Raw genomic sequence first — 14,456 nt, forward strand, 5'->3', positions numbered from 1 at the left:
GGCCCCCCACTCCCCAGTACTGCCATTCCCGATTCCAGTGTCCTGCTGACCGTCCTCCCGCATTGTTGGGCTGTCCCAGCTCATGGGGTGGTGGCCTGTAGACACTGGCCCATGTCCTTGGGGAAGGGTCGTCACGCTCAGCTGGATAGCATTTAGGGCCAAGCTGTTGGGTACTCACTCATTCTTCAGAGAGCTCAGGACTCTGCCCGACCGTGATAGGTCTAGGACCTCTCACCTCACCTGCGTACATAGGCACAATCGGAGCCCACAGGACCAGGGGTAGGAAGATGGGCGTGGGCCAGGATCTACTAAGGATCTACATCTCACTGGCTAAAACCGCGACCGTCCGCGCACGCCCACGCGCGCACACGTCTCAGGGGCCCAGTCCCCAGCCCCCGCGGAGCCACCCTGCCCCTGGGCCTCCCCTCCCTTTCTGGACCTGCTTGGAGGGGTCCAGGCAGGGCTTGGGGCGCCCCCTGCAGGCCTCGAACTGAGCCGCAGCTAGGCCCCGCCCTCCGAAACGCCCCCTGAAGACCCTTGCCGGGCTAAAGCCCAGGCAGGGACCCTGTCCCGGCTTTTCCGGAGCGCACGTGGTTGCCCTGGCGCCTGGACAGCACCCTCTGCCCATCCCCAACGCGCGGGGACTGCAGTTGCTATGGCTGAGGGAGGGGAAGGGGCTTGCGGCCTGATGCCCCGCCCCGTCCTAGCGAAGCCCCGCCCCCCAGGGTCCCCGCACCGCCCTCCTGGCAGTCCGCGCCGCCGCAGCCACCGCCACTACCACAGCTGGTGCTGCGGGTACGTGAGGCTGTGGTGGGCTCAGCTTGGGAGCGGCTTGGAGCAGAGGCAAGGAGTCCGTGCCAGGCTCGAAGCAAAGAGGGGCTGGGCCGCCCCCACCGCACCCGCCCGCCCTCCCGGGATGCGGCGCTGAGGCCCAGCATGGCTGGCCAGGGCCCCACCTTCCCGCTGCACCGGCTAGTCTGGGCGAACCGGCACCGCGAACTGGAGGCCGCGCTGCACAGTCGCCAGGTGAGGCCCCATCCGCTGGCACCCTGCCCGGGACCACGATCTCCATCCGCAGCTGCATCCCAGCTCCCAGCTCCCAGCCCGATCAGAAGTCCAGATCACCTGCCCTCGCGCTTGAGCCTCTGGCCGAGTCTCCCAGCGCTGGGCCTTGCCCTGAGCTCTGCCCACCTCACACTGCATCAAGCCCTCGAATTCACCCGCGTCACCCCGAGCCAGGCTGAGTACAGGCCCAAACAAAACCCATGGCCAAAATTCATGACGTTCCTCACTTGGGTCTCTGTCTGACCAATCCCCGCCACCAGGAGGCCATCTCTGCCAGTGGCAGGGGGCAGGAGAAGTGGGCAAGCTCTTCCCATCTGCCCCCTCCCTTCCCTGGACATATGGGCCACCCTCTGCCATCTCCCTGGCCTGACTGCTGTCCTTATTTCCCATCGTGACTCCAGCCCATCCCACCTCTACACTCTGCCTTGGCCTCTGCTCTCTTCCCCTGTGCTGAGTGTCCATCTCCCTCAGCACGACCTTGAACAGGAGGACCCCCGAGGGCGGACTCCCCTGGAGCTGGCCGTGTCCCTAGGAAACCTGGAGTCTGTGAGAGTCCTTCTTCGGCACAATGCCAACGTGGGCAAAGAGAGCCGCCAGGGCTGGGCAGGTACACAGAGGGCAGAGGGGCTGCTCTTAGACTGGGAGCAGGGTTGGTGGGTAGGAGTGAGTTGCCAGGGCCCAGGACATTGGGAAGGCTTCCTTCAGCAGCTGGTGCCCCCAGTCCTGCAGGAGGCAGTCAGCACTGGAGACCCTGAGATGGTGCAGCTAGTGCTCCAGTACCGGGACTTCCAGAGGGCCACACAGAGGCTGGCTGGCATTCCAGAACTGCTCAACAAACTCCGCCAGGTACAGTCAGGCACAGGATGTGGCCAGTAAAGGGGGGTGGGTACCATGGCTGGGACTGTCCTTGTCCCCCACACAGGTCTGGGTCTTGAAAGGGCACCCAGTCCATGCAGCAGTTTGTCCCCCAGTGTCTTGACCCCAGACAGGGACATATGGGTGAGACTGGGCCCTTTAGAAAGAAAGCCTTCGCCAGCATGGAGGGGTCCCAAGTGCCAGAAATCTCTGCAGAGCTTTAGGCTTTGGGCCCCCTAGAGGTTTCCTGGAAGGAGGCAGTGGAAACAGCTGGGCCCCTGGAATGTGTGGTTCTGTGATTTGTCCATCTTTTCTCAGGCATATAGATGGACCCTGCGGGCAGAGCACACTATCTCATGCCCTTCCCAGGGGCAGCCTTGGAGGGCCTATTGTGTTCCCTTTACAGATGAGGCCTCAGAGACCTAGTGTCTTTGCCCAGTTGACTGGCCCATGTCTTCAGATGCTTGTGGCTTTCTTATGTGTAGACTATTTCAGGGCTCCACTTGGCCCAGCCTCCCTGGGCAGGGTTTGGTTGTATTGAGACCATAGCTGGGCCATGGCAGTGCGTCAAGGACCCCTCAGGTCTGCGGGCCCCCAGCACCAGGCCAGGCCCTTATAGGTAGCTCTGGTCTCTCTCAGGCCCCGGATTTCTACGTGGAGATGAAGTGGGAGTTCACCAGCTGGGGTGAGTGGATCACCTGGCTCCCAGGGACATGGAGTGGGGCCTTTGGGAAGACCCCTGGTGACCTCAGTGCTTCCCCCAGTGCCCCTCGTGTCCAAGATGTGCCCAAGCGACGTGTACCGTGTGTGGAAGCGGGGCGAGAGCCTACGAGTGGACACCAGTCTCCTGGGCTTTGAGCACATGACCTGGCAGCGAGGCCGCAGGAGCTTTATCTTCAAGGGCCAGGGTGAGCTCTGGGACACGTGCCAGGGGACATGCTGGTACCTTGATTCTCAGTGGCTTTTGAGGATGCTGCTGTCCTTTCTTTGTAACTTCTGGAGGTGGAAACTGACATGGGGGATGGAGGGGGATGCAGGGGCTGTGGCTGGACCACTGAGCCCCAAGTGGTAGAAGGGAGCCCAGCACTGACATGTCCCTCCTCCCTACATGCCTGCCACAGCAGAGGCAGGAGCCCTGGTGATGGAAGTGGACCATGACCGGCAGGTGGTGCACACGGAGACACTAGGGCTTGCTCTACACGAGCCTGAAGCTCTGCTGGCCGCCATGCGGCCCAGCGAGGAACATGTGGCGAGCCGCCTCACCTCCCCTATCGTCTCCACCCACCTGGATACTCGCAATGTGGCTTTTGAGAGGTTAGCTGGGGCCTAGCACAGCATGGGTGGGATAAGAGAGAGTTAGCAAGAGCCACCATTAATAAGGGGAGGGCTGCCCTTGAGGTTCCCACCCAAGGCTTCTGGGAAGCTGAGTCCCCCACCAGAGGCTGGTCAGACTGTGGAGGAGGGCGAATCCCTGGCAGCCCAGTGTCCTGTCACACTTGGCCCCTATGGTGATCTCAGAGCCCCTGCACGCTTGTGGATGCTGGCCACTGCCTCCCCAGGGTGGGGGCAAGTTCAGGATGTCCTGCATTTCTCTCTTTTTCCTTTTTTTTTTTTTTCAGTGCTGGGAATGGATCCCAGGGCTGCACACATGTTACGCAAGTACCCTATCACTGAGCTATGGCCCCAGAACTCTCCCACCCTTTCTGCTGAGGCCAGGTCCTAGTTGCCTAGGCTAGTCCCTAACTTGCAATCTTCCTGCCTCAGACTCCTGGGTAGCTCAGATCACAGGCATGTGCCACCACCACTGTGCCTGGCTATCCCATTTCTTGACTTCTGACCTCACACATTTTCCATAAAAACAACCACGTAGGCTGTGATTCAGGGCAGTTCTGGCTTCTCATTAACAACAGCCATGTTTGGGGCAGAGTCCTTTATAGGTAACCAAGGAACCAAAAGTGTTATTTTTCTGATAACATATGCTTCTTGTTCCAGCGGAAGGCAACAGTTTTTTAAAAGTAGTTTTATTGGCCGGGGATTTAGCTCAGTGGTTCCGCTGCCTGCCTCGCAAGCACAAGGACCCAAGTTCGATCCCCGGTACCAAAAAAATAAAAAAATAAAATAAAAGTAGCTTTATTCAATGGCACCGTGCCTGCCTGGCAAGCGCAAGGCCCTGAGTTCAATTCTCAGGACCAAAAATAAAGAGCTTTATTGAGATAAATTTCATATACCATATAGTTTACCCATTTAAAGTGTACACAATTCAGTGGGTTTTTTGTTTATTTGTTGTTTTTTGAGACAAGGTCTCTCCCTGTAGCTCAGGCCAGCCTTGAATTCACTATGTAGCCCAGGCTGGCCTCAAACTCATGGCAATCCTCCTACTTCAGCCTCCCAAGTGCTGGAATTACAGGCATGCACCACCAAGTCTAGCCAGGCCCAGCTTTCAAAAAGAAACTTAAATTATCACTTGTCCCCATCCTCTGCCCTGGCCCAAAGCATCTACTAATCTACTCTCTGTCTCTGTATACATCTCTATTTTGGACTTTCATATGAAGGAAATTTTAAAGTATGTGGCCTTTCATGTCTTGGTTTTTTTCACTTAGTATAATGTTTTCAAGTTTCATCCAACTTGTCACATGTAATTACTTCATTCCTTTTTTATAGCCAAATTGACTGTATGAATATACCACATTTGTTTATTCATTGGTCCATTGACAAGACATCTAGGTTGTTTCTATTACAGTATTTGGCCACTATGAATAAGGCTGCTATAAACATTTGCTTACAAGTTTTGTGTGCACATTTGTTTTCATTACATTGGAGTAGAATTGCTCTGTTATATGGTAACTGAATATTTAATTGTTTGAGGAACTGCTGGACTGTTTACCAGAGGAGGTGTGCCATTTTACATTCTTACCAGCAGTGTACAAGGGTTCCAGTTTCTCCACCTTCTCACCATTTATTATTGTTCATTCTTTTTTTCTTTTGGTTTTTGAGACAGGGTCTTGGTATGTAATTCAAGTTGCTTTGAATTCACTGTGTAGCCCAGGCTTACCCTGAACTTGTGGCATTCCTCCTGCCTTGGGCTCCCAAATGCTGGGATTAAAGGTGTGCACCACGGTGGCCAGCTCGTTGTTCATGCTTCCATTTTTGGATTATTGCCATCCCAGAAGATGGGAAGTGCATCTTGTGGTTTTGATTTGCATTTCCCTAATGACTTACAACATTGAGTGTCTTTTCATATGTTTATTGGTGATTTGTGTATCTTCTTTGGAGAAATGTCTGTTCATAACTTTTACCCAAGTTTTTTAATTGACTTATCCTTTTCTTTTTCTTTTTTTTTTTTTTGTGGTACCAGAGATTGAACTCAGGACCTTGAACTTGCAAGGCAGGTGCAGTGCCACTGAGCTGAATCCCCGGACCTGGCTTATCCTTTTCCTATTGAATTGTAAAAGTTCTCTATGTAGCGAGGTGTGGTGTACAAACCTATAATTCCAGCACTCTGGAAGGCTGAGGCAGGAGAATCACAAGTTTGACCCCATCCTGGGCAACTTAGTGACACCCTGTCTCAAAATAAAAAATTAAAAGGGCTAGGGATATAGCTCAGTGAGAAAGCCCTAGGTTCGATCCACAGAGTACCATTAAAAAAGGAAAAAAAAAAAGTTTTCTGTATATTCTAGGTGTAAGTCCCTTATCAGATACATGATTTGCAAATATTTCCTGTGGGCTGTCTTTTCACTTTCCTGATGGTGTCTTTTGTTTTTATTTTAGTTAATTAATTAATTAATTAATTAATTTTGGTACCGGGGATTGAACTTGGGTCCTTGCGCTTGCACAGCAGGCAGTGAAACCACTGAGCTAAATCCCTGGCCCATGATGGTGTCCTTTGAAGGCACAAAGTTTTTAATTTTGATGCTAATGGACAGTTGATTTTTATTTAGTTGCTCTTATTTATTTAGCTTTGTGGTACTGGAGATTGAACCTGGGAATCTTCACACTGAGCTAAATTCCCAGCCCTTTCTTTTTAATTTTAAGACATGGTTTTGCTGAGTTGCCCAGGTTGGGCTTGAACTTTCAATCCGCCTTCGTCAACCTCCCAGAGTAGAAGGATTACAGGCATGCACAGCCATGCCCTGCTTGTTGCTCATTATTTCTAATATTTTGCCAAACCTAGGGTCATGGAGATTTCTTCCCATTTTCTTCTAAAAGTTTTAGCTCTCACATTTAGGTCTTTGAGCCATTTTGAGTTAATTCTTTTTTTTTTTTTTGTACTGGGGATTGAACCCGGGTCCTTACGCTTGTGCAGCAGGCAGTGAAACCACTGAGCTAAATCCCCGGCCCAAGTTAATTCTTTTTCTATTTTTCTTTTCTTTGTTTTTTTTGTGGGGGAGATTTGAGCTGGTCTCACTAAGCCTTGAACTCATTGTGTAGCCCAGGCTGGCTTCAAACTTGTAGTGATCCTCCTGCCTCAGCCTCCTGAGTGCTAGGATTACAGGCATTTGCCACCATGTCTGGCCATTAATCACTGTTGTCAGTGTTTTGACACTGGAAAGCATGAATCTTCCTACTTTTCTTCTTCAGGATTATTTTGGATATTCTGGAACCGTAGCACTGTATATAGATTCTAGATTCAGCTTGTCAGTTTCTATGAAGAAGTCAGATGAGACTCTGGTAGGAATTGCATTGCATGTGTAAATCAGGTGGAGGAATGTTACCATGTTAATGATGTTAAGTCTTCTAATCCATGAATATGGGATGCTTTTCTATTTATTTTGATATTCTTTAATTTCTTTTAGCAATGTTTTGTGGTTTGCAGAGTTCAAGTTTTCTGCTTCTTTTGTTAAATTTAGTCCTTTGTTTTGTTTTGTTTTATTTTATTTTATTTTATTTTGGTACCAGGGATCCAACTTGGGTCCTTGCGCTTGCGAGGCAAGTGGCGGAACCACTGAGCTAAATCCCTGGCCTGTCTTGTTTTATTTTTGAGACAAGGTCTCGATATGTAGTTCAGGCTGGCCTCGAACTCCAGCAATCCTCCTACCTCAGTCTCCTAAGTGCTGGGATTATAGGTGTGCACCACCACATCTGGCTAGTCCTCTCTCTCTCTCTTTTTTTTTTTAATGGCACTGAGGATTGAACCCAGGGCCCTTGTGCTGAGTTACATCCCCTTTTTATTTTTATTTTTCTGTGTGTGTGTGGTGTGTTTTTTGGTACCAGGGATCAAACTTGGGTCCTTGTGCTTGCACAGCAGGTGGCGAAACCACTGAGCTAAATCCCCAGGCCCCCTTTTTTATTTTTTGAGACAGGCTCTCACTAAGTCTCTAAATGAGTTTGGATTTGCAATCTTCCTGCTTCAGCCTTCCAGATTACTGGAATTACAAGCATGCACCACCATGCCTGGCTTTAGTGTTTCTTTTTTTTCTTTCTTTCCTTTTCTTTTCTTTTCTGATGCTATTATGAATCAATCTGTCCCTTCCTTCTTTCTTTCCTTCCTTCCTTCCTTCCTCCCTCCTTCCTTCTCTCCCTCCCTTCTTCTCTTTCTTCCTTCTTTTCTTATGTCTTTCTTTAGTGCTCAGATCAAACCCAGGGCCTTGTGCATGCTGTGCAAGTGCTCTATCACTGAGCTGCACCCCTGTAGTTTTCTTGTAGTGTCTTTATCTGGCTTTGATATATGGGTCATCCCTCATAGGATGAGTTAGGAAATGTTGCCTCTTCATCTTTATTTTTTTTTTAGGCAGGGTCTCACTATGTAGCCTATGCTGGCCTTGAACTCACTGTGTACCCCAGGGGGGCCTCAAACTTAAGATCCTCCTATCTCAGCCTTCCGAGAGCTGGGATTACAGGCATGTGCCATCATGCTCAACTAGCTCTTTCTCGATATTTAGCTTTGTTTGATTGATTTTGGTTTTTTGAGACAGGGTCTTGGTATGTAGTTCAGCCTGGCCTTGAATTCTCAGCGCTCCTCCTGCCTCAGCCTCCCAAGTGCTGAGATTACAGGCATGCGCCACCATATCCCACTTATTCTTTCTTTTTTCTTTCCTTTTCCAGTACTGAAGATTGAACCCATAAGCACCCAATGATAAATGTGAACGTGTTGAATACCTAAAATGTACCAATAAAAGAATTTAAGAAAAAAAAAATTGCATTCAATTAAGCAACTGTTTCTGAAACAGCTGGATGGGCTCAAATAATTTGTAATTGGTTAGTAAATAAATAATGGGTGGTTTTCAAAAAAAAAAAAAGATTGAACCCAGAGTGTAAACTCTGACCTATTTCCCCTTTAATTCTTTTTTTTTCTTTTTGGTACCAGGGATTGAACTCGGGACCTTGCACTTGCAAGGCAGGCAGCAGAACCACTGAGCTAAATACCCAGCCCTCTACTTCCCCTTTAAAAAAAAATTTGGGGGCCAGGGATTTAGCTCAGTGGTGCCACCGCCTGCCTTGCAAGTCCAAGGACCCAAGTTCAATCCCCTGTACCAAAAAAAAAAAAAGATCTAAAAAAATTTTTTGTTTGTTTTTAAAATTTTAACACAGGGTCTCATTAAGCTTCCCAGGATGGGCTTAAATTTGCAATCTTCCACCTGGATCCTCCCAGTTACTGGGATAGGGACCGGGGATTTAGCTCAGTGGTTTCGCCACCTGCTGCACAAGCACAAAGACCCAAGTTCAATCCCCAGTACCAAAAAAAAAAAAAAAAAAAACCAGTTACTGGGATAAGGCATGTGCTACCATGCTTGGCTTATTTTTTCATTTTTTTTTTTTTTTTTTTTTTTAGTACCGAGGATCAAACTTGAGGCCTTGCCCTTGCAAGGCAGGCGGTAGAACCACTGAACTAAATCCCTGGCCCTATTTTTTCCTTTCTAATTGCTATGAATTTACTGTCTGTTTCCAGTGTCTTAATGTAGAAGGTTAGGTTATTGGTTTGAGAATTTTGTGCGATACTGGGTTCTGGGTATTGAATGAAGGGCCTTCACACTGAGCCATATCACCAGACCTTTTTTATTTTTTATTTTGAGACAGAGTCTCACTAAGTCTTAAGTTGCCCAAGTTGGGCTTGAACTTTAGGATCCTCCTGCTTTAGTCTCCCAGAGTGCTGGGATCACAGACATGCACCACCATGCCTGGCTTTTTTGTCTTTTTTTTTTTTTTCCTGGTACCAGGAATTGAACTCAGGACCTTGCACTTGCCAGGCAGGCAAGGTTCCACTGAACTACATCCCCAGCCTCTCTTTGGTTTGTTGAGACAAGGGCTCGCTATGTAATCCAGGCTGGCTTCAGTTCACCACAGTTCTTCTGCCTCAGCCTCCTGAGTGCCACCACACCTGGCTTCTCTCTCTTTTTTTTTTTTTTGCTTCCTTCCCTTTCTCTTCTTTATTCTCTTTCTTTTTTTTCCTTTGTCTTTCTCTCTTTCATTCTTTCTTCTTTTGAAACCAGGTCTCGCTATGTTGCCCAGGCTGGTTTCAGACTCCCACTTTCACCTCCTCAGTAGCTAGGACTACATAGGTGGGCACCACAATGCTCAACTCTTCTTTCTTTTAAGTTTTGGGTTTTTTTCCCCCAGTACCGGGGATGAAACTCAGGACATTGCACTTGCGAGGCAGGCATGGCGCCACTGAGCTAATTCCCCGGCCCACACCTTTTTAAAAAAATTTTTTTTTTTTGGTACCAGGGCTGGAATTTAGGACCTTGCGCTTGCCAGGTAGGGACGGTGCCGCTGAGCTACATACATCCCTGGCCCTTCTTCTTTCTTTTGTTTGTTTGGGGGTTTTTTTGGTACGGGGGATCGAACTTGGGTCCTTGAGCTTGCGAGGCAGGCAGTGGAACCACTGAGCTAACTCCCCGCCCCGCCCCCGCCCCCGCCTCTTCTTTCTTAATATGAAAATTTACAACTCTAGATTTCCCTCTCAGCATGGCCTTAGCTGTGCCCTATTTGGGGGGGGGGGTGTCGTGTACCGGGGATGGAACTTAGGTCCTTGTGCTTGCACAGCAGGTGGCGAAACCACTGAGCTAAATCCCCGGCCCCTGTGCCCTGTTTTGATATGTTGCGTTTTCATTTCTATTCATCAAAGTATTTTCTGATTTCCTTTTTGATTTATTCATTGAACCACTGGTTATTTAGGAATATGTTGTTTACTTTCCTCACATTTGTGAGTTCCTAAAATTTTATTTTTCTAATTTCTTTCCATTGTGGTTGGAAAACATACTTTGTGAGCCTTCTGTCCTTTGAATTTTCCTGAGGTTTCTTTTATGGCCTAGCATATGGTCTATCCCAAAAAATGTCCCATGTGCACTTGAGAAGTATTGTTTTATTTTGTTGCTGGGTGGTGTGTTCTCAGAATATTTGCAAAGTCTAGTTTATGCTGTCGTTCATTTCTTCTGTTTCTTTGATCTTTTGTTTGGATATTCTATTCAGTAGCGGGCTGGGGATTTAGCTCAGTGGTTTCACCGCCTGCTGCGCAAACGCAAGGACCCGAGTTCAATCCCTGGTACAAAAAAAAAAAAAAAAAAAAAGACTGTCTATTCAGTAGTAAACATGGGGTATTGAAGTCTTCAGCTATTATTTTGAATCAGACATACTTTTAACTTTTTGTTACAGAAAATTTCAAATGGGAGCTGGGGATTTAGCTCAGTGGTGCTGCCTCCTGCCTTGGAAGCACAAGGTCCCCAGTTCGATCCCCGGTACCAGAAAAAAAAAGAAAATTTCAAATGAGCTAGAGATGTTACTCAATGGTAGGACACTTGCCTAGCACACGCAAGGCCCCTGATTCCATCCCAAGCACTACAAAAAATTAAAATTAAAAAATTCAAACATACATGAAAGAAAAACTAATACTGTACTTACACAGCATCACTCAACTTCAACATTTATCAACATTTTAGTCTTACTGAATCTATCCTTCCCCTCTTTCTGTCCCCCCGCCGAGTATTTTAAAGCACATCCCAGATGTCACATCCTGTCAACAGTAAATGTTTCTGCGCATGACTCTGACAGAGAAAGATTTTTTTAATTCAGCCCAGACACCATTATCACATCCAATAAAGTTTGTGATGACTCCTCAGTATCATCTAGGCCCCAGTCCTTGTTCAGATGGCCCCATCCCCAAGGCCCCTCTGCGTTCCCCAGTGGGAAGGGACCCTGAGAGGTGGGCAGCCAGGGCTGGCTCATAGAGGGGGCTTTGGCGAGGGTGTGGACAGTGCATGTCCTCACCAGCTGCTGTTTGGTCTGTCGCAGGAACAAATGCGGTATCTGGGGATGGCGCTCTGAGAAGATGGAGACTGTCAGCGGCTACGAGGCCAAGGCAGGAGAGGCAGTGGTGGGGGCTGGGGTAGCAGATGGGGCCCAGGAGTTAAGGTCCTTTTCCACACTCACTCCCAGTGTGGAGGGAGAGGTGGAGTAACCCTGTGCACACAAGGGAACTCACTGGGGCCTGAGGGCACAGTCTGCTGACACCCCCCCCCCATCAAAGAGGAGCATTTGCTTCTTGGCCCCTGGGCTGCATCTGCTCATTAGGTGACTCCTGGGGTTCAGACCCTGCCATCTCCTCCACTGTGGGGAGTGATCTCACCTGTCTCTGGAGACAGAAGGACTTGGGTCCTGTGCTTGTGAGGCTGAGTGTGGGGAACAGACTCTTAACACCCAGCTCTCCGCGTCCCTCCTGCTCCCCAGGTATACAGTGCCACCAATGTGGAGCTGGTGACACGCACACGCACAGAGCACCTCTCTGATCAGGACAAGTCGAGGAGCAAAGGTAAACCCAGGTGCGCCTGCCTGCTGCCCAGTGATACATGGTCTGGGATCAGAGCCAGAGTAGCCCTGGACAAGCTGGGAGGCCTCCTTATCCTCTTTGGCCCTCTCTCACCCATCTGGAGGCTCCCAGGTGGGGGTAAGGCTGGGCAGTGGCCCACAGTCCCCTCACAGCCCCTCCCTTCTCCTCAGGGGGGAAGACTGCATTCCAGTCCTTCCTGGGGATGGCCCAGCAGCACTCCTCCCACAGTGGGGTGAGCCGGGGCTGGGGAGCACCGGGCCAGCGGGTGGGCAGGGTGCCATCCGTCCATCCTGAGGCTAAGTGTGGTCCTGGGGCCCACCCAGGCTCCTGTGCAGCAGGCAGCCAGCCCCACCAACCCCACAGCCATTTCCCCCGATGAATACTTCAACCCCAGCTTCAGCCTGGAGTCAAGAAACATTGGCCGCCCCATCGAGGTGTCCAGCAAAGTACAGAGGTGAGGTCTGAGGGCTGACTGGGGACTTCCCTAGGGACAGGGACCCCATCCATCTCCCCTGAGCCTTTTCAGACTCCTGTCACTGTGAGGGACCTGCTCATCCAGCAGTCTTCTCTCTGCCCTCTGCTTCAGAGGGCAGGACCCGTGTGTGTTATCCATGGTCCTGAGTGCCCAGCATGCACCGTGACCCAGAGAGTCAGTCACAGTTCTTTGATGAACCAGTGAATGAATGGGTGGTACCATCCTGTATAGTTTTCTAGTGAGCATGTGCTGGGGGCAAGGCATGCCAGAATGGGAAGGGCTTAGAGTTCTGTTGCCCTGGCCTCTGTGGCCAGAGGAAATATTTTCCCTACCTGGAATATGATTTCCTCTTCAATGAAATGAAGTCACACTTGCCCACCCACCTCTCAAGGACCTGTGATCAGAAGTCTCAACAGCAGGCCCAGCACTCTCCATGCTGCCTCGAGTGGATCCTCTCAGCCAGGCTGGGATTCAGGCCTCTGCAGTCCTGGCCCCAGAGCTGTACTGTACAGCAGAGTGTGCAGCGGTGGCCACCTCTGTGCAGAGGAGGACAAGGCTGTGGATGAGGTGCAGAAAATGGCCTACTGCCTGGCCCCCACTGTCCTCACTCAGACCAGACAAGCAGACACAAAACCGTTATGAGCACCAGTGTGGACCCAGGGTCTGGGGCAGCTCCAGCCACAGGGCCAGGACACAAGTTACTGGGGGAGGCAGGCAAGGGCAGTTGAGCAGGGAGGAGGGTACCCCAGGCAAGTGACCAGAGGTGATGGGCCTCAATGGTAAGGCCACCAGAGGGTTCCTAAGCCACATCCTGTGATTGGCTGGGCAGATTCAAGGCAACACTGTGGCTGAGTGAGGAGCACCCGCTCTCCCTGGGTGACCAGGTGACACCCATCATTGACCTAATGGCCATCAGCAATGCTCACTTTGCCAAGCTTCGTGACTTCATCACCCTGCGCCTCCCCCCTGGCTTCCCCGTCAAGATTGGTGAGAGGGCCACCAGGGGCTGTGGGATGGGGTGCCCCAGGGAAGAGGGCCTGCAGGGGTCAGGTGACTCAGGCCTGCCTGTCTCCACAGAGATCCCCCTTTTCCACGTACTCAATGCCCGCATCACCTTCAGCAACCTGTGTGGCTGTGATGAGCCCCTGAGCTCGGTGTGGGTGCCAGCCCCCAGCTCTGCCCTCGCCACTCCAGGTACCCCCTGAGGGATAGAGGGAGGCCGTGCAGTTGTCTGGGGCTGAGGCCTGGGGCTGAGCTTGGTCCCTCTGTTGCCTCCCCAGGGAGCCCCTTCCCTTGCGAGGTGGACCCCACTGTGTTTGAGATCCCTGAGGGGTACAGCGTGCTGGGCGCTGAGCGCAGTGAGCCCCTTCGAGACGAGGATGATGACCTGCTGCAGTTTGCCATCCAGCAGAGCCTGCTTGAGGCGGGCACGGAGGCAGAGCAGGTGGGGCTGGGGCAGGGGTGGGTCCTGGCCTCTGTAGCCACAGGGCCAAGGTGACAGCTTTGCACTCTGGCTACTGCAGGTGACCATCTGGGAAGCCCTGACTAACTCTCGGCCTGGCGCCCACCCTCCTCCCCAAGCCACTGTGTATGAGGAGCAGCTTCAGCTGGAGCGGTGAGGCCCTGTAGGACCCACCAGGTCCCTGCCTCAGCCCCACTGGGTTTGCACCCCCAGTGCTCCCCTGGCTGGTGGGTAGCTCAGTGGTGCTGGTCCTAGGACCCCACATCATCTCCAAAGACACCATCCAGCTGTGGTACTGCCTGCCACCAAAGGTGGCATAGGGGACAAGGAGATGGGTCCTGTTTGTCCTTCTCTGTCACTCTGTCCTTGTCCCCCAAAGTTAGGCACCCAACCCTTCTTCTCCTCCCCTAGCCTTCACACTTTGGTCTGCTCTCCCCTCTCACCCCTGCCCACAGTGCCCTCCAGGAAAGCCTGCGGCTGTCCACAGAGTCCAGGGGCCCTGGGTCCCCTGAGAGGACACCCCCCTCTCTGGCCCCCTCAAGCTTTGAGGAGCAGCTTCGCCTGGCACTTGAGTTGTCCTCTCAGGAGCAGGAGGAGCGGGATCGGAGGGGGCAGCAGGAGGAGGAGGACCTACAGCGGATTCTGCAGCTGTCCCTCACGGAGCACTGAGCCACCTGGCCCTGGGAGGGTCAGGGCCACTCCCTCCATTCGCTTTTGTAATTTATTTATTTATAAACTGCTGCTGAGCTTGGGGCCTGGAGCCCAAAGGTGACTGGCAGTGGCACTAAAATGGAAATAAAGAGACTCTTAGCAGCATGCTTGCTCAACTCAATGGGCTA

At 51.1% G+C, this 14,456-nt stretch overlaps 1 protein-coding gene across 2 annotated transcripts; it reads left to right on the top strand.

Moving 5' to 3' along the window:
* The first annotated feature begins 728 nt into the window (after positions 1-728).
* Ankrd13d (ankyrin repeat domain 13D) lies at positions 729-14,433 on the top strand. Of its 2 annotated transcripts, none has more exons than XM_013075055.3 (15): positions 729-1,026; positions 1,537-1,672; positions 1,787-1,911; positions 2,560-2,605; positions 2,685-2,828; positions 3,042-3,234; positions 11,146-11,212; positions 11,581-11,662; positions 11,851-11,912; positions 12,016-12,134; positions 12,985-13,142; positions 13,233-13,349; positions 13,436-13,599; positions 13,679-13,770; positions 14,073-14,433. In XM_013075055.3, the coding sequence occupies exons 1-15, from the start codon at positions 937-939 to the stop codon at positions 14,284-14,286; spliced, it is 1,809 nt and encodes a 602-aa protein (XP_012930509.1). In that variant the 5' UTR covers positions 729-936; the 3' UTR covers positions 14,287-14,433. The 2 variants fall into 2 exon arrangements, with proteins under 2 accessions (XP_012930509.1, XP_004852311.1); XM_004852254.4 differs by having other exon boundaries at positions 731-1,026; positions 12,004-12,134.
* The last annotated feature ends 23 nt before the right edge of the window (positions 14,434-14,456 follow it).

The sequence above is a fragment of the Heterocephalus glaber genome, unplaced genomic scaffold, assembly GCF_053883595.1.
Source record: "Heterocephalus glaber isolate CG9 unplaced genomic scaffold, H.glaber_assembly_v1.0 deba00000594, whole genome shotgun sequence".
In the NCBI taxonomy this organism is placed as follows: Eukaryota; Metazoa; Chordata; class Mammalia; order Rodentia; family Bathyergidae; genus Heterocephalus; species Heterocephalus glaber.

Coding starts and splice junctions, on each gene's coding strand:
- Ankrd13d (XM_004852254.4), top strand. CDS start 937: ATGGCTGGCCAGGGCCCCACCTTCCCGCTGCACCGGCTAGTCTGGGCG. Junction 13,350..13,435: donor CTCTGCCCTCGCCACTCCAG/GTACCCCCTGAG, acceptor TTGCCTCCCCAG/GGAGCCCCTTCCCTTGCGAG. Junction 13,771..14,072: donor GAGCAGCTTCAGCTGGAGCG/GTGAGGCCCTGT, acceptor CCCTGCCCACAG/TGCCCTCCAGGAAAGCCTGC.